A 19,082-nucleotide genomic window follows, 5' to 3' on the forward strand; every position below is an offset into this window, starting at 1 on the left:
CTGGGCAAGGACACGGGAGCCGGGCGCGGACAATGGAGCGACCAGGCAGCGCCAGCCGCGGCAGAGACGCGCCAGCCCAGCGCCCTTCCCACTGGGGGCGGGGCCCAGCGTTCGCGCGCCCCCACCGCGCCTCAGGCGCGAGCCGGTTTCCAGGGCTCCCTCGCTTCTCCTCGCTCAGCGCTTCCCGGCCGGGAGGCTGCACTTCCGCGTTCCCACGAGGCTTAGCGGCGTCAGCCTGATTGGGAATTCCGGGACGCTGACGGGTCCCGAGCGGGGTCACAGCCGGGCGGTATGGGGAGGGGGCGGGGCGGACGGCTACCGCGGGAGGCGAGGCGCCATTTTTAAACCCTCTTGGCGGCTGCTGCGGGTGAGTGAGGGGGTGGCTCGGGCCCTCGCGTGGCGGTGTCCTGGTTGTCCCGCAGAGCGGTCCGGTCCCTGCCGCGGACGGGGCTCGGCGGTTGGTTCGAGGCTGGCGAGTCGCCGTTCTCTTCTCGGCCTGGCCCCGCGCCTGCTTCCCCCACCCCCGTGCCTGGCGCTGCACAGGGCCTGGCCCCAGGGCTCCAGCCCCGGCCTGACAGGCGGCGACTTGTCCGGTCCGGGGTGAGCGGCACAGAAACCGGCTGCGCTGGGCGCTGCTCAGCGGGACAGGGGGGCACGTCTCCCTCCCGTGCTGCTGGAGCCCCGGGGCTGGGCGCCGCGCCCGCCGCGGGCTCCTGCTTCCACCGCTCGCTTCAGGGTGCGAGCCGCTCACGCCAGCTGTGGTCGCCTGACGGGAAAGGCCCCCGGGCCTGTGCATCAGCCCAGAGGGAGCGTGAAGGCGAGGACCAATGACTTGGCAACCGGCGAGAGAAAATCCTGTCAATGGTGACCTGCGAGTCACTGGGCGTTGAGTCCGCTCATCCGCCTAGGGGTGGATACAAATCTCATGCATGTTTGGGAAAATGGCTTAGCCCCTGTAACGAGTCCGAGAGGTTACATCAACACAACTTTGTTGGTTGCAGTCGCTGTAAGGGACGCTTATTTTTCTAGTGTAACCGAAACTAGGAAGTTCTCTAGCGTATATCACTTTATCAGCACTATTATAGTTATCTATTGCTTCTGTGGTGGCTTTAAATAGCTCATTGCTAGCTGAGAACCATACTTCACACATTGTTAGGAAAGAAGTGGGGACTGCTGAATTGAGATTGGCGTCTCTCTCACAATATATGTAAGAGATTTATGAATATTTTCCAGAAGGGGTGAGGTAATATCTACCTTGTCTCACTAATATCCTGGGAGGACAGGGCTACAACTACACTGCTTACAACAATGTATTGATCTGTGTCAGAATTCCTGAGTTAACTGCATGTCCAACCTCTTTGTGGCCTCAAGACACCCCACTTAGGTCACAGGCCTCTGGCATTCATCTTTCTCTGGGTGAAATCCCATGATTTGCTTCCTGCAGATTAGGGCCTTAGGGTGCAGACCTTTGCTATTTTTTGTGATCACCTCATTAAGTCTGACTTCAGTTTAACACCTGCATTTCTGTTCTCTCAGGCCAATGACGTTATCCAGTAACCAGCCAGCTTTCATAAAGCGAAGTACTATTTATTCAGAACAAAACCTTTTAACAGAAAACATATCTTAAAGCAATAAACAGCTTATATCAACTGACATACTAGGTGGTCCTCCATCTTCCATATGGAGACCCTCGTAGGCTTAAAATATTTAAGATCCTCCCACAGGGCCTGTGTCAGTTCTTGGGTGGTATCCCTGTCCTTTCTCAATCAGGTCAAAGGCTTTCTGCTAAGGTCTTTGAACCAGGTGCTTTTTCCCTAGGAGGGTGAAACTTCAAAAAGACTTGTTAGCTGGATTGTTTCAGTCCTGGAGATTTGCATTAATTACTCCCCATTGTCTTTAATTCTTGCATGAAGCATTCTTTATCAGACCCATTTAGCCAGGAATACAATCACTAACAAGTCCATACAGATACATATTACATTTATAAAGTTAATACAATAGTATTTGAATATTCCACAATTCCATAGTATTATGTCTGTCCCTTCTCAATATAATAGGTGTATATAATAGGTTCCATAGCATCTGTTATAAAATATTTATGTAGGTATTTCTACTGCATTCCTCACTGTGGCATCTAAGAAAGTTACAGATTTTAGAAGTAAATACAGTATACCAAAGAATCTCCTGTATATCTCTCCATTTGCTGTTCCTTGTTGGTGGGTGGGTGTGTTTGGTTTTTATGGGAAAGGTAGGTCAAATCAATGACTTTCATGGTGGTTCTAATTTCTCCGAGTAGTGAGTTCCTCAGTCATTAGTATATTGCCAGAAGATCTGCGTTTCCTGCAGCAGAGAGTCTTATTCTTTTAGGCTGATGGTAGTACTAATTCACAGTAACACAGGTGTACTGAGAGACCATGGGAGGTGATCACAGGGAGGTAGTATTGGCTTTGCATTCTAGAACACTGAAATAAGTAGGTAAACAGATTATTCTATACATTATATGAAACTACTGTTAAACTTTACACTTACAGTAATAACTGAAGGAGAGGGTGGTAATTTTTTTTTTTAATGTCTGATACAATTAGCTGACACAAGGCAGAGTACTACTTGTCCTGTTCTGCGATGGCCAAAAAATTATGTTCAGCCTTGTTATCTAACTTCATTGATCATACGAGTGTTCAAATATGGTAATATTTTGTAGGTTAGACCAGCTATTTAAATTTTATCTAAATTTAGGTTGACTTACCATCGTTACCATTTACAACTGTTAGTAACAAAAATTCTATCAATATATTTTTAAAAAACAATGTTTTTAAATAAGATTTTTTTTTTTTTAATGAATGGTGATATGGTGACTTAAAGGCCTGATATCTCTGAATTTGCCAGGACTTGAAGCAAAAGTTGTAGTCCATATTAAAAAACAAACAAACAAACAAACAAAAAAACCAGACACATTCTAACTCTCTGTTTAAGTGAGAGGGACAATAAGGGACAGAATTACGGTGGTTGGAAGTTTAGCAGATAACTTATTCACTTTAGCATTTTATTCTCCTCTCTAACATTATTTTAAAGTTAGATATTTAGCTTTTTAAAGGGACACATACACTCCTACACCCCTTGATCGAAGAATCAACACTCATTCTTATGGGTGTACATACGCAGGATGATATAGTAAAAGGGTGTACATACGCAGGATGATATACGCAGACATGAATTTGGGATGGCTGTTTTAGTCAATCACAACATGCCATCATATACTCTATATGCCAGATATTTTACAGAAAAACTATGTTTAGAAATGCTTGAGTTTTAATTTGAACTATATAAATATTTCATATTCCTCTTTTTTTAAAGTTAGATGACATTAGTTATAATAAATTAAACTGTACAATCCTCAGCGAGAGAGAGAGAAATTATAACTAATTATAACTCTCTTTAAAAAAAAAAAAATTCCCAAACTCTGTATGTATTATCTAATCATGTTGTGGATTTAATGTATGATATATGGCTATAAGCAAGTGTCTTCCATTAGCTGGAAGTGATGCTTGCCTTACTAATGTAGCCCTAATAAGGCAATTCAATATTATCTACTTATCCAAGAGTGAATATTGCCTGTCCTGGAGCATGCACTAATGTGATTTGGTGAAAGAAATACCGTGTTGGGGTGGCAAAGGAAAGAAACATTTTGGCATATTTTTTTTGTTTTTAAAATGGTGATTTTGGATGCGGACAAATTGGAGAGAGTCCTGTGGAGGGCAACGAAAATGATCAGGGAGCTGTGGCACATGACTTACGAGGAGAGGCTGAGGAAGCTGGGATTGTTTAGTCTGGGGGGGGAGAGAGATTCGATAGCAGCCTTCAACTACCTGAAGGGGGTTCCAAAAAGGATGGCGCTTGGCTGTTCTCAGTGGTGGTAGATGACAGAACAAGGAGTAATGGTCTCAAGTTACAGTGGGGGGAGGTCTAGGTTGGATATTAGGAAAAACTATTTCACTAGTAGGGTGGTGAAGAACTGGAATGGGTTACCTAGGGAGGTGGTAGAATCTCCATCCTTAGAGGTTTTTAAGGCCCGGCTTGACAAAGCCCTGGCTGGGATGATTTAGTTGGTCTTGGTCCTGCTTTGAGCAGGGGATTGGACTCGATGACCTCCTGAGGTCTCTTCCAACCCTAATCTATGATTCTGTGATTAGATTGAATGTTAGAAGTCACTGACAATGGATTAATCAGCAGTGTTTATTAAATGGTCAAAGGTGCATGTTATATGCAATTTAGCACTTGGATGGCAACTGTGTGTACTTATGCAAGTCACTAACTTTAATGGCACAATGTAAAAGTGTTTTTAAAAACTGATAGCTTCAGACTTTTATGCAGGTTTTAAAATCTACCACAAGATGTCACTGTAATCTAAAACAGGGTTATTTGGTTAAATAGGTACCACTTACTGTTTTGACATTTAAAAAACCTGTTTTGTAAACTATGCTTCTCTTTCCTGTTCTCAGAATTGGACCTTCTCAATATCCAGTTCTTCCTTATGAAGTGTGTCACTGCAGGTGAACACTTTAGGTGCTGTGTGCCTTCTCAAGCCATGGAGCATAAATAGCAAGAGCCATTAGAACAGGGGTGGGCAGACTTTTTGGCCTGAGGGCCATGTCAGGTTTCCTAAATTGTATGGAGGGCCAGTTAGGGGAGGGGTCGTGGACTGGCCCCCACATCCTATCTGCCCCCCCTCCCCCAGGACCCCTGCCCCATCCACACACCCCCGCTCCCTGTCCCCTGACCACCCCTGGATCCCCGCTGCCCCATCCAACTCCTCTCATTTCTGACGGCCTCCCCTCCGGGACCCCTGCCCCATTCAACCACCCTTTCTCCCTTTCCCCTGGCTGCCCCCGGAACCCATGCCCCTCATCCAACCTCTCCCCCCCCCCGCTCCTTCCTGACTGCTCCCTGGGACCCTACCCCTATTCAACCCCCCTGTTCCCCTGCCGACCGCCCCGACCCCATCCACGCCCCGACCCCATCCACACCCCTTCCCCCTGACCACCACCCCGAACTCCTCTGCCCTCTAGCCAACTCCTCCTGCCCCCTTACCGCACTGCCTGGAGCGCTGGTGGTGCTACAGCTGCGCCGCCCAGTTGGAGCTGAGCCGCGCTGCCGCCGCCACCACCACACAGCACAGAGACTGGATCAGACTGGGCTCTGCAGCTGCACTGCCCCAGAAGCTCACAGCCCTGCCGCCCAGAGCATTGCACCAGCGCCAGAGCGAGCAAGCTGAGGCTGCGGGTGAGGGAGGATAGCGGGAGAGGGGCCAGGGGCGAGCCTCCGGGGCCAGGAGCTCGGGGCTGGGCAGGACAGTCCTGTAGGCCAGATGTGGCCCGCGGGCCATAGTTTGCCCACCTCTGCATTAGAAGGACTGTGGTATTTTGTAACTGAGGGTATAAAATTTTCCATTTCCCAGCTCTCCCTCAGTTTCTCTTTTTTTGATGGCTGGTGTTTTCACAGAACCTCCACCTTGTTTTATTTGCTTCAGTTTTAGGCTCGTTCTGCTTGTTTGTGTGTGGTTTTTCTGCTCAAGCAAGGTAGTCGTCTTGACCAAATCTTTTGGGAGACTCAGATCCATTTTTTGGAATTAGGGATGTTTTGCTTATTTGCTTGTTCCTTATCTCTGAAAATTGCTTTCTCAATTCTGACGCCTTTACAGCTTGGGACTTGGAATTTAGTTTCATGAGAGTACAGATCTGAGTCACAGTAAAGTTGCGTTTTAATGGTGGCCACCATAGTCCTTTTCAGATGGAAACTCTTGGCTTGGAAATTCCTGTGTGTGTTGTCTTGGCTTTCTTCATTTGGAAGGTCTGCCTAAACACTCTTTGTAGCCCTCAGAATTTTGATCTGTTTTTGACCACTTTTCCTTACACAGATATTGATGCACCTATTGAAAAATATTATGAGATTGTGCTTGTAATCGCTACCTGGTCCTTATTCTTGCTCTTGAAAAGCCTGGATTGAAAAGTAGATTGCTTATTCAGAGGGTTCTTCAGAATTTGTTTTCCTGAAGGATTAGTGCTCAGAATTGGAAAAGCAGAGGCAGGGAGAACAGTCACTGGAAGAATAGTCATAGTCCTTTTCCTCACTGGATGGCTCAATTCTAATTTCTTCCTCCTCTGGGCAAGTTTGGACAAGACAAGGCAAAAGTAAAGCCAGTCACTTCCCGCACTTTGCCTACATTAGCACTTCAGCTGTTACCAACACTACCCTCATTATTAGTAATGGTGGGAAAAAATTCAGGAAAGAAATTAACATCAAGAAAGCCTTGGATTTCATACCATCTATTTTTGTAATGTATGTAATATGGCATGTGTTTTTTCTCTGTGTGGGAGGCATATGATTTTTGGGTAAGGTCTTGTAGATTGAAACACATTCTTCAGGATAAAATTGTTAGCATTAAAATAGATCCACAAGAGTTTAGTGAATGTTGGAATGCTAGAAAATGAGTTACGTGTAAGGCCCTAGTTGAATTGTGGGATGATTGTCAATAATTGTGGCTGAGTTGTGGATAAGAAATGGAAAATTGCAGAAAAGTAATAACAGACCTTTATAAATTGTAGTAATTTGGAAAAGCCAGAGAAGACCTATTTGTTTAAGAAATATTTGCTGGAACAATATAAACACTCAAGTATTATGTTATGTCTGCTAATTTTTTTGATGATAAGACATTTTGCTGCAACTATATTGCTGTCATTAATGTCCAAAGCTGATAGCGGGAGACTAATATTGTGAGATCTGTAATTTCTGCAATATCACAAATTACCGGTAAGTAGGGCCTTATATATAGTACTTCAACTATATTTGAAAACAAGTTAAAGTATTTGCTGTAATGATACCTAGAGTTTAGGGAATGGAATCGGAGTGAGGGCAATAAAAATATTAAAAAATAGAATAGCAAATAGAATTAACTTTAAGACTCACACATTGTCAACACTGGGATTTTACTCCCCAGTATAGCTGCACCTGTGGCTAAAATCAGAGTAGCCAATATTAAGGAAGTTATGAAGCTTTGTAATATGAAAGCATAAAATAGTGTGTGAAGCCTTTTGAACCATGAATGACTATTACTAATTAGTTGCACTTGTGTTTGTAACAGGTAATTTGGCCTCCTGGGATGCCATCAAGAGAAAAGGTGGAGGGAATACTTCTGAAGGTGGTAGATTTGGGCTGAATTCATTTTTACCTGGTTGTCAACTCAATAATATTTAGCCAGGATGGATACTTTCACCAGCATACTTCATCCAATAAGTGGAAATAATGATCTTGTTGGTTCACAAGAAGAAATACAAAAACTTTTAATTGATGAAAGAATGCGGTGTGAAAATCATAAAACAAATTATCAAACTCTAAAAGCAGAGCATACAAGGTACAGTATTTTACATGTCTGTTTTCCTTATTTTGTTTGAGCTGTTAAAATCTAAAATGGAAGGAAGGGTTTTTGTTTTTTTAGCTAATTATCTGTCTGACTTTAATTTGTAGGAATAGCAGTACAAGTGTATACTGGATTCAGTCATGAGTTCTGTAAATTGCTCCATTGAGGAAGGGCTTTGATTGTTAAAATACTCAGTGTCCAATAGAAATGTACATTACTACTCATTTGTGCTTAAGGACAAGTTTGACTGTTAGTTTTCTAAAATAATACTTTGTTATTTACACAATAACAATTTAAAGGTCTCAACATATGCGAGATGAGGGTTCTGAAATATTCAGTGTATCTGTAAATATGAAGTAATTTCAAGAATTTAGAATAGTAACCATGTCAAATGTATTTTGGGGGGAGGGCGGAAATGATACCTAGTAGATATTTTGTCAGATTTGATGTCTTTTTACTTTTGCTTCTGTACTTCTGTTATTCTGTAACTTCAGATTTTTCTGCATAAGAAAGATCTGTTTTTAGAGGGTAAAGGGGCAGCCTTAGTATAAAATAAAAATACTGTATATTTTGCAGGTTACAGGATGAGTATATGAAATCACAAAATGAGCTCAAACGGTTGTTAGTTGAAAAGCAAACCATCCATGACAAATTTCAATGTCTTCTTGCTGAACTCCGAGGGGAATTATTAGATAAAACTAGGGAACTAGAAGAACTGAAGATGCAGGTGAGACAATGGTTACTAGAACTTGATATGAATTTCTGTAGAAACATTTCTGTAATATATCTTTATCAATGTATTGTGTGTTTTAGCCTTAGGTTTTCTTTCTGCTTGTAATTGGATCTATTACAGCCATGTCCTCAAATCACAAATCCTCTTGTAATTTTACTGCAGGAGCACAAATGAAATGACAGTTAAAACTTCTGGTACCATTTAGATCTTCTAAACTCTGTTATCATGCATTCCATGAATAGTAGTCTCTATCAGTCTCTTGAAAAAGTGCCACTGATGGCACACTCCTTCTTTACGATGTTCTAGTACAGGGGTCAGCAACCTATGGCACGCGTGCCAAAGATGGCACGCAAGCCGATTTTTAATGGCACGCGGCTGCCTGCTGGGACTCTGCATGCCATTAAAAATCCTGCCAATGTGGCAAGCTGCAGAGTCCGCGTGCCCAGGCCAGAGCGTCTGGCCGAGCGCAGCAAGCTGCCGGCCCCTCCTCCGCCTTCCCCTGGAGCCTTGCCGCCGTGCACGCAGCGCTCTGGGGGCCGGGGCTGCGCGCTCCCGCAGGGCAGCGTTTGGGTCCGTGGGAAGGGAAAGACATTCCCCGCTCATCCGGAGCCCTGCTGCCTCGCGCGCCGCGCTCTGAGGGGCGGGGCTGCGCACGTGCGGCGGCAAAGCTCCAGATGAGCGGGGAGCCTCATGGTAAGGGGTCCGGGGCCGGGGGGGTTGGGTAAGGGGTGGGGGCAGTCAAGGGACAGGGACCAGGGTGGGTGGGTGGAATCCTGGGGAGGTGGTTAGGGGCGGGGGTCTCTGGAGGGGGTGGTCAGGGGACAAGGAGCTGGGGGGGTTTGGATGAGTTGGGAGTTCTGGGGGGGGCTGTCAGGAGGTAGGCGTGTGGAGAGTGGTTGGGGCAGGCAGGGAGCAGGGGGGCGTTGTATGGGTCCAGAGTTCTGGGGGTCCCATCAGGGGGCAGGGAGCGGTTGGATGGGGCATGGGAGTCCAGGGAGTTCTGTCTGAGTGCGGGGGTGTGGATAAGGGTTGGGGCAGTCAGGGGACAGGTAGGGGGTAGGGTCCTAGGGGGGCAGTCAGGGGACAAGGGGCAGGGAGGCTTAGATAGGGGGTGGGGTCCCAGGAGGAGGTAGTCGGGACAAGGAGCAAGGGGGATTCGGGGGGGGTGGGGCAGTCACCCAGCCCTCTGCCCTGAGCCCTGCACCCCCACACAACCCCTGGCCCCTGCCCTGAGCCCTATACCACCCAGGCCTCTGTTGACTCCTTCACCGCCCCCCCATGACCCCAGCCCTAACTCTGGCACCCCCACACATACCCAGCCCCCCTACCCTGACACCCCCCCTCACATGCCGCCAGCCCCCTGCCCTGACTCTTGCACCCCCCACATCCCCAGTCCCCCCACATCCCATGCACCCTGCACATCCCCACCCCCACCCTGAGCACCAAACGGGAACTCCTGCACCCCCACTCACGTTCCCACCTGCACCCCTCACACCAAGTGGGAGCTGCCCAGGTAAGTGCCCCCACACCCAAACCTCCTGCCCCAACCCTGAGCCCCCTTCCTCATTCTAGCTCCTCGCCAGACCCTTCACCCCCAGCCCTGTGCTCGGTCCACTCCCACCCTCAGCTCAGTGCAGAGAGAGGAAGAGAATGGGCCAGAACCAGGGAGAAGGTAGGTACCCATGTGGGCCGGGCCGGGACCCCAGACCGGCAGCGGGCTGAGCGGGTCCGGTAGCCGGGATCCCGGCTGGCAGGAGCTGGCGGATGGAACCCCTGAGTGGCAGTGGGCTGAGCCACTCAGCCCACTGCCGGTCTGGGGTCCCAGCTGCTGGCCCCGCACAGCTCGCTGCCGGTCTGGGGTTCTGGCTGCCAGACCCTTCCCAGCTGGTCCCGACCACAGGCCCCACTCGGCCCACTGCCGGCTTAGGTGAACAGAACCCAAGACCAGCAGTGGGCTGAGCGGGCCAGTGGTATAAGATCAACATTTTAATTTAATTTTAAATGAAGCTTCTTAAACATTTTGAAAACCTTGTTTATTTTACAATACAACACTAGTTTAGTTATATAATATATAGACTTGTAGAGAGAGACCTTCTAAAAAACATTAAAATGTATTACCGGCACACGAAACCTTAAATTAGTGTGAATAAATGAAGACTCGGCACATCACTTCTGAAAGGTTGCTGACCTCTGTTCTAGTATTAATAATGTCAGGTTCTCTCCTTTTTCGGGGATCAAAAATTAGTTAGACTGGTTATGAAGAAAATTAGGGAGACACATATCTCTTCCCTGTGTCAATAGTGCAGCTGGGATTCTGCTATCCTCACTGGGATTTCAGTCAGCTTATGCAATGCATTAGGCCCTCTTGCTCTGTGAGATGGTGACACAAAAAGAAAAGTCTTTCATCCTGTGAATGAAGACCTACTGAAGGGAGAAAATTAAGCTTCCATTTTCCTTCAGCCTCTTTTCTTCCTCTCTCATCTGTTGTTTTTATGAACTTTTATCAGCAGTGCTTGTTTTCAGCCAAAGATACCACTTCTGCAATTTGTTGACCGAGAACATATTTTCCCTATTGCTAACCTCTTTAGTCAGATCGGTGCCTCATAAAGAAAGCTTTTTCACCTGTGGCACTCAAGGTCTGAACAGGTTCTGGGAAGAAGCATATGAAAATGCCACCATTCATCATTTGTCTTTTAACTATTCCAGCCTGCAATATACTGCTTGCTTCAGCACATACATTGTACTTGGTACAGTGGGGTTAGCTAAAATTCAAATTGTGCAAATCACATGTTGACTATCAGGATAGTCTTTGAATGTCGATGACATTTTCAGTAACTATTTATCATTTCCTCACAGCTTGGAAAGACTAGAGTTGACTTTCCAATGACTAGTCCGTTTTGTGACCAGTGTTGATCTGAAGGTATTTTGGTAGTCAACGGGAAGGTTTCATGTTAGCTATTCAGCTGCCAGTGAAATAACTTTCTAGCATTCTTTTTGAGCAAACCTTCATCTCCTGTATTGAGTCCTCTTCTGCAGATCAACATTTGCCTCAGGTCCTTCACTTACTTTTTGCCTGTGGTATCAGCCTCCCTGCAGTGGGATGGCTTTGTAATGATCCTGTTCCTGTCCAATCTACTCAAATAAGTTCTTCTTTAGTTTCTTTTACAACTGCAATCTGCTTGTCAGACTCCAAGGGTTTGTGTGATCCAGCATGACACATGAATCACAAGAGCTTTCTAGTTAACATAAAAACATAAATTCTTAGGAATTTAACAGAATGTGGTCAGGGAAAGGCAATCCTGTCTGATTGAAAATTCTAAAGATTTTCTGTCTACCCACAGTTCAGTATACTCTGAATGAAGAAGAGAAGTCTTTTGATGCTGCTTCCAGAGCTGATCTTCAGGGTCTGAAGCACTTCAGGGAAGGGGCGGCTCCAGGCCCCAGCACGCCAAGCGCGTGCTTGGGGCGGCATGCTGCGGGGGGCGCTCTGCCGGTTGCCGGGAGGGCGGCAGGTGGTTCCGGTGGACCTCCCGCAGGCGTGCCTGCAGAGGGTCTGGTGGACCTCCACCAAAGCCGCGGGACCAGCGGACCCTCCGCAGGCACGCCTGCGGGAGGTCCACCGGAGCCGCCTGCCGCCCTCCTGGCAAACGGCAGAGTGCCCCCCGCGGCATGCTGCCCTGCTTGGAGCGGCGAAATGTCTAGAGCCGCCCCTGCTTCAGGGGCCCAGAATGGCAGAAGAAAAGTGGAACTTGTCAGAGGCTTTGTTCTTATAGGAGGCAATTGAGAGTTGGTGCAGGGAGCTCCTTGACCATCCAGCATCTTGCCATGTTGGATTTAAGCCATTATGGTCTGCTTTTCTATAAGAATTCTAGGGGCATTTGTTCTTTTGTTTGTAGGACTCAAGTTTTTTTTCCTGTCAAGGTGGAGAGAGTTCTTAAAGGCAGGCTATTTAGTTAAAAAAAATATATACTTTTTTTAGTGAATTGGCCTTATCTGTTGGCATATTCTACTAAAATCAAAATGGAGATATTTTAAACACTCTTCCCACCTCTTTTCCCAAAATTCTGTTTGTTTTAAGTAATAATGCCACATTTCTCTGGTTCTGCAGCTACCACTGAAATCCAGTCAAAATTCAATGAAGGGTTCAACCTGTTGCCAATCTGATTTGATATATGCAAAAGCTAGACACCAACAGAGGTTCAAAAAATTGCTATAATTTAAGAAATACTATATCTCAGAGCAGGATAATCTGTATTCTTTAAAAACAAACAACAAAACTCTTTTTGGGCCTTAATGTGAGAACTGTAACCAGAAATCTTTCACTCTTCATCAGGAAAATGAGAATGCAGTAAGACCATGCCCAGTGCACTTTTCTGAGGGCTTTTTCTTTTCTGCCCTCGTCTGCTTATGGATGTTTTCCTGAATCAATTCATAATTTTTTAATCTAGTAATAAAGAAAAGAGAGCAAATCACTGAAAAAGCAGAATGAGAATGGGAAGAAAACAAGTCCTTCACTCTTTGAGCATTAGACTTGAATTACAGCAATTAAGGAAGAAGGCAATAAAAAAAGGTAGTGAATGTACTGTAAGGATCCTGAGTGTACCTTATCTGAAGAACCTGAAAGATGATGTAGTGGCTGGATTTATTTCATATATATTTAATATCGTTAACCTTTGGAACGTTAAATTTTTCCCTAGGAAAGCACATCAATTATAGCTGAATTGATTAGCTTTTTATGAAAGCAGGAAAAAATTAAAAATAAATTTTATAAATGGCATATGTTCATAAATAACTTTTTTTTAAATTGTATGTGAAATGTTTCATTGCTCAACATTTGTTTTACAATATGAATTGCTTAATATGTCTGTTGTTTGGTTAATTATTCTACAGTACATTTGTTTACATCAGGTACTAACTCCTCAAAAGCTTGAGTTGTTAAAAGCACAAATACAACATGAATTGGAAACCCCTATGAGAGAACGCTTTCGGAAACTAGATGAAGTAAGTAGTAAGACGTATTTAACTTCTCTTTGTCTAGCTTGGGGGAGGGCTTGTTTGGTATTTTGCTTGGCATAAAAATGACTTATGAAAAGATCATGGGGAAATTCCATGGATGATTCATGAAATAAAACAAAAGTATTAGGTATTTACTTTTATATGTTTATCTACTTCTGTGCTTGAGTGAATCTGTGTTCTACTTCCTAATTAATTTAGGAGGTAGAAAAATACAGAACAGAATATAACAAACTTCGTTATGAACATACCTTCCTCAAATCAGAATTTGAACACCAGAAGGAAGAACATGCACGTATTTTAGAAGAGAAAAAAATAAAGTACGACTCTGAGGTAGGAAGAGAATATGTAATATAAGTTAAACAACTGTAAAATTGAAATATTTGAGGTATTTATAAAAATATTTTTTTAAGGTTTTTGTCATTTTAGTGTAACTATTATAATTTTGTCATCTTTTTTTGTATTCTTGTAATATGTTGGTTATCAGAATACTGTCAGCTCTCTTAAATTTTTGTCATGGTCTGGTCCATAACAATTTACATCAATTTGTTCAAGATATCTTATAGAAATATCAGTTGTCCTATTGCAAATAATAGGCTTGTCTTTAAATGACTGCCAATAACAATGTTTGCGAACCTTTTTTATTAGCGTTGAGAGATTTAAATCGATCAGTACATCTTCTTCAGTCCTAACTTAGTAGCTCAAATAGCCTAAATACAAGTAAATATAGAATTTGTTCTATATCTGATGACTAACCCAAGAAAAGGGCAGCAGAAAATACTGAGGTGAGCAGGAAAACTTGTCCGTTTTCAAATTTCTCAATATCCTTTTGTCTGCCATTTCTGAAAAAATGTCATGATCTCTCTCCTATTGATCCCTTAACTTGTTTCAAAATTTGTCCTCACCTATGATTTAGCTCTTGGATAAACTATTTAATGATCTGTTTTGTTTGGGGCCAAGTTTTCAAGAAAGAGTCTAAACTGCAAATGCAAATATATGCACAAGTAAGTATATAATTACCAGTTGCACCCCTGCATGTACCTCTTGCATATTATATTTAGGTGCTTACCTCAAAATTTAGTCCAAACTGATATTTATTCTGAGACATGCAATATGTAAATCAGTTATGTGCACAATCAAGTCTTGAGACTCAAAATAATTCACGTCTTCTGTTTTATCAACTTTTTAAGATTCAAGAATTGCTGGTTAGCTTTTGAAGCTCTCTAGTTTTAAACCTACATTACTGTTAGAATTATAGGTGAAATTATTCCCATACTCTCCTATTGCAGAGACTGCTTTGCTTTGTTTTCCGTATAGCTAAAGCAGGCTCTGCATTTCTTACATCTGCTGTTGGCTGTCATTCTTGTCAATTTCATGGATCCATGCTGGAGCCGTGAAATTGACAAGAAAGCTACAGGGCGGGTTGGAGGCTCCTGCTGCCCAGGGCTCCCTGCTCCCAGCCAGGGTGCACCCTCCCCACACAGAGCCCGGTTTCCCCCTGGTGGCAGGGAGCAGGAAATGGAGAGCCCAGAGGGGCAGCTAGGCTCTCAGACCCCCACCCCCTTCTTGCCCCTTGTAAGTCAGTGGAAGCGCTCCAGGTGAGGACGCACACCACTGACAGAAGGAGGGTAGGGTGGACTTGAACCACCACAGTAATTACATAGGTCAACTTACCTTTCTAGTGTAGACTTAAACTCAGGGGAAGTTGTCCCAACTGGCAGGCTCTTGAGGGAGGGACAATCCTTCCTGCCATTGACTGAGGGCATTGCAATGAGACCCTGCAGCTGGCAAAGGCCAGCTGACTTGGGCTTGCGAGGCTCAGGTTAAGTGGCTGTTTAATTCCGGTGTAGATGGCCCGAGCTCTGGGATCCTTCCACCTCACGGTCCTATAGTCCTTGCTCCAGTCCGATCCTGAACACCTACACTGTTAAACAGTCCCTTAGCCTGAGCCCTGTGAGCCCGTGTCAGCTGGTTCGGGCCAGCCCTGGGTTTTTAATTGCAGGCGCTGACAGGCCTACTTTTGTCCCCTGCACAGCCAGCAGTCTGAAGTCTGATTGTAGTGGTTCTGTGGATCTTATTACTCAAAGAAAATAAATTAACATTTAAATGCAGAAAGATTTCCCTGTTTAATGCAAATTGCTGATCTTTTCCTTAATTATCAACTTGGGTATTATTTTGGTGACTGACGGCTAAATAATGTAACAGTTGTATATTTTTCTGTATAACGATTAGATAGCAAGACTGGATAGAGATAAAGAAGAACTGCATAATCAGCTGCTTAGTGTTGATCCCACAAGAGACAATAAGCGAGTGGAGATACTCCTAAGAGAAAAGGCTCAACTACATCAAAAATTAAAAGGTTTAGAAGCTGAGGTAGCAGAACTAAGAGCAGAGAGAGAAAATAGTGGTGTGCAAGCAGATAATGTCCAAAGAATACAGGTACGGCAGTTGGCGGAGATGCAGACTACAATGAGATCTCTGGAGGTAAGACGTTTGTTCCCAGGGGAACACAGGAAATAAATTTGGAAGTTTTTGGCCAGTAGGCTCTGGTTCCATGGACATGCTAAAGAATTAAACAGTTTCATTTTCCGAACTTACTCTCTACTTCTGATTTTCTTTTTAAGTCATTACTTCTCAAATTCTGCCATAGAATGGGCTACATCTTAACTGAAAGATTCTCACAGACCATGTCCCTTCTCACCCACAGTTCTATTTGCAGTCACTTAAGATGCATGTGTGAACTGCAGTTGCTTAACTGGAATTTAATATTGCGATAGTGTGTGTGTTAATTGTCTTTAATACAATAAAAGTTTTGTCCTTTTAAAAAATGTTAATTATATGTTCTACTTTTGCTCTTCATTTAAGCAGCCCCACTCACTTGTTGTGGTCATGTGTTTTCTTCTTGCTTGCCTACCACATGGTACTCATGTTTCCTGCACATGTTGCCACAACTTCCTAGCTTCCTTTTCTTGTCCCCTTGCACATACTTCCCTACTGTAAGGTTCCATCTATCCTACTTCTCTTCTGTACATGCTTTTCAGGTTTCAGTTCTCCACTGAACATTCCTCACTGGCTTGAGGGCTTCCGTCCCATTAATGGTTCCTGTTTTTCGCCTGTTGGCAGCTCCAGTCTGTGGTGGCTTTTCTTCCTACTGTGGAGCTGCAGCCCATAGTCAGACTGGCTTCCTTTCCGTCTTACTTTTATAGGTGCCCAAGCTCTTCACTGCAATAGTTTGTCCAGACGTCCTGATTTTATAGGGACACTCTTGATATTCGGGGCTTTGTCTTGTATAAGCACCTATTACCCGCCACCCCTTGTCCCAATTTTTCACACTTGCTATCTGGTCACCCTACACTGCAGTGAGCTGTATCTCTGTAAATGCAGCTAGAAACAAGGAAGAACCAGCACTAGATGCCTGCCATATTGCTGTGGATTACCATCAAGTAGTCCTGAAGACCACAACTTGACAAACGCTGCTGTAGATTTTTTTAAAATGGGCATGGCATATTAAAGACCTGTTAAAATGCACTTCAGTATACCTAGATCTACTCTAATCTTAATTTAGTAATTGTTTAAATCTTATTGGAGAAAAATAACTTGATTGAAGTCAATAACCTGGGTTAAGCATCTACTTGAAATTTTACTAAAGTGCTCTCTTCCAGCACCACAAAATGCAGAGTACTGAAACTGTTATTTATCCTTTATGATGTTGACTTTACAGTGGTACACTGAAGGTGTTTTGTGCTGGGGCATGCGTCTACAAAAGCCTTTTTGGAGCACTGCTTGCAGACACACGTCCTTACAGCCTAACAGTTTACTGTCGGAGGGTATAAATACCTGACTCCTCTAACCAAGCTTCAGGTCCTCTTGCCTCCAGAAGGCTTAGGGGTGTGAGGGGTGCATGAGAGTCTGTGGGGGCAATGTAGTTGGAGAAGAAGTGTTACTCTGAGTAAATTAGCGAGACAACATCTTGTACAGCAAACCTCTACTAAATATAAATTAAGGCTATGTTTTAATCACGGGTAGTTTTAGTAAAAGTTATGGACCGGTCAGGGGTAGTAAAAAAAAATTCACGGCCCATGACCTGTCCGTGACTTTTACTATATAACCCTAACTAAAACTTGGGCCGGGGGGCCGCGAGCTCTCTGGGGGGGGGGGAGGGGTCGGGACCCCTGCTGGTGCTGGGAGAGGGAGATGGCCAGCAATGCGTGGCCTGGGACTCCCCCCAGGGCTGGCAGGCTACCTATATGGCTCCAATCATTTTGTCGCTGCAGCTCCTACGGGGAGGGGCAGCCAGAGGAGCTCTGTGCACTGCTCTTGCCACAGGCGCCAGCTCCACAGCTCCCATTGGCTAGGAACAGCAGCTAATGGGAGCTGTGGGGGCAGCGCCTGTGGGCACAGGCAGTGTGCGGAGCCCCCTGGGCCTTCTGCCTAGGACGGGGTGAGCAAACTTTTTGGCCTGAGGGCCGCATCTGGGTATGGCAATTGTATGGTGGGCTATGAATGCCCAGTGGGAGAGGGGGACTCTATGGGGTGTAGCATGGGAGGGCTCTATAAGGGATGTTACCGAGGTGGGGGCAGGGGGGACTCATCGGATGGGGGATGCTCTGTAGGGGTGGTGCCGGGGACTCCTTGGGGCCCTGCCGGCAGTGACACCACTGCCATGGGTGGAGGCACCCTAGCTGGGATCGGTGCAGCCCCTGGGTGGTTTCTAGACTCTCAAGGGTGGGTCTGTAGGAGACCGGGAGGGGATTGGGCGAGCTGCTGCATGTGGGGGCTGCTGTGTAGGGGTGAGGTTCCGATCCCGGAAACAGCGTGGTGAAGTTGCTCCTGCACAGTGTGGCTCTACGTGCCGGAAGATGGTGCTCATCAAGGGAATTGTGAGTCGGGGGGCTGGGGAGCACTGGGCGGGCAGAGCGGGACAAGCCCCAGACCCCACTCCCCAGCAGGAGGTCGAGGGCCTGATAAAAACGTCTGACGGGCCGGAAGTGGCCCGCAGGCCATAGTTTGCCCCCCGTGGCCTAGGAGCTGCAGGGACATGTCGGTGGGAGCCCGGGAGCGCCCCCGCACTCCTACCATACTCTAGCCCTAAGCCCCGCCCCACACACAGGGCCGGCTCCAGACCCCAGCGCACCTAGCGTGCGCTTGGGGCGGCATTTTGCCGGCAGGGCGGCAGGCGGCTCCGGCGGACCTCCCGCAGGCATGACTGCGGAGGGTCCGCTGGTCCCGCAGCCCCGGTGGATCTCCCGCAGAAATGCCTGCGGAGGGTCCGCTGGTCCCGCGACTCCGGTGGACCATCCGCAGGCATGCCTGCAGGAGGTCCACCAGAGCCGCGGGACCAGCGGACCCTCCGCAGGCACGTCTGCAAGAGATACCCCGGAGCTGCAGGCCCAGCGACCGCCAGAGCGCGCCCCGCGGCGCGCCGCTCTGCTTGAGGCGGCAGAATTCCTAGAGCCACCCCTGCCCACATGCCCAAACTGCTGCTGGCCCTGAGCCAGCACCGGCTGCTGCAGAAATCACGGAAGTCACTGAATCCATGGCTTCTGTGACCTCTGTGACAGACACGCAGCCTTACTATAAACATGTAATATGTAAGCCAGTAGTGCCCAAAAAGCCCTAATCAAGATTGGGACCCTATTGTTCTATACAATGCACAAATCATATCAAGAGATAGTTGCTGCTCCAAAACGCTTCTAAATACTTTTTTTATTCAAGGCAGAAAAACAGTCAGCTAAGCTCCAGATTGATCGCATTGAAAAAGAACTACAGATGAGTAATGAGCAGAATACTGTCTTAACCAGCAAATTACACAAAGCTGAACGAGAAATCAGTGCCTTGGCCACTAAAGTAAGTGCTTTTGTGGTATCAGCAATATATTTTCACATCTGGTTTCAAGCTGAAGGAAAAGGCAGTTTCATCTGA

The 19,082-nt window shown here is 45.9% G+C and overlaps 1 protein-coding gene across 7 annotated transcripts in view; it reads left to right on the forward strand.

Moving 5' to 3' along the window:
* Positions 1-287: 287 nt before the first annotated feature.
* The window catches only part of CEP83 (centrosomal protein 83), a 44,487-nt gene continuing 25,692 nt past the window's right edge, over positions 288-19,082 (forward strand). Inside the window, exons 1-7 of one of the 7 annotated variants that reach the window (XM_039496190.1) lie at positions 288-367; positions 7,139-7,408; positions 7,991-8,141; positions 13,056-13,148; positions 13,362-13,493; positions 15,393-15,644; positions 18,876-19,007. In XM_039496190.1, the coding sequence (XP_039352124.1) occupies positions 7,257-7,408; positions 7,991-8,141; positions 13,056-13,148; positions 13,362-13,493; positions 15,393-15,644; positions 18,876-19,007 (912 nt within the window). In that variant the 5' untranslated portion in view covers positions 288-367; positions 7,139-7,256. Of the gene's footprint in view, positions 368-399; positions 601-646; positions 1,007-6,317; positions 6,337-6,425; positions 6,808-7,138; positions 7,409-7,990; positions 8,142-13,055; positions 13,149-13,361; positions 13,494-15,392; positions 15,645-18,875; positions 19,008-19,082 lie in introns of those variants that run through there. The other 6 variants (XM_039496201.1, XR_005586600.1, XM_039496225.1 and 3 more) reach the window with 6 other exon arrangements.

Source organism: Mauremys reevesii, linkage group 1, assembly GCF_016161935.1.
Source record: "Mauremys reevesii isolate NIE-2019 linkage group 1, ASM1616193v1, whole genome shotgun sequence".
Classification (NCBI taxonomy): Eukaryota; Metazoa; Chordata; order Testudines; family Geoemydidae; genus Mauremys; species Mauremys reevesii.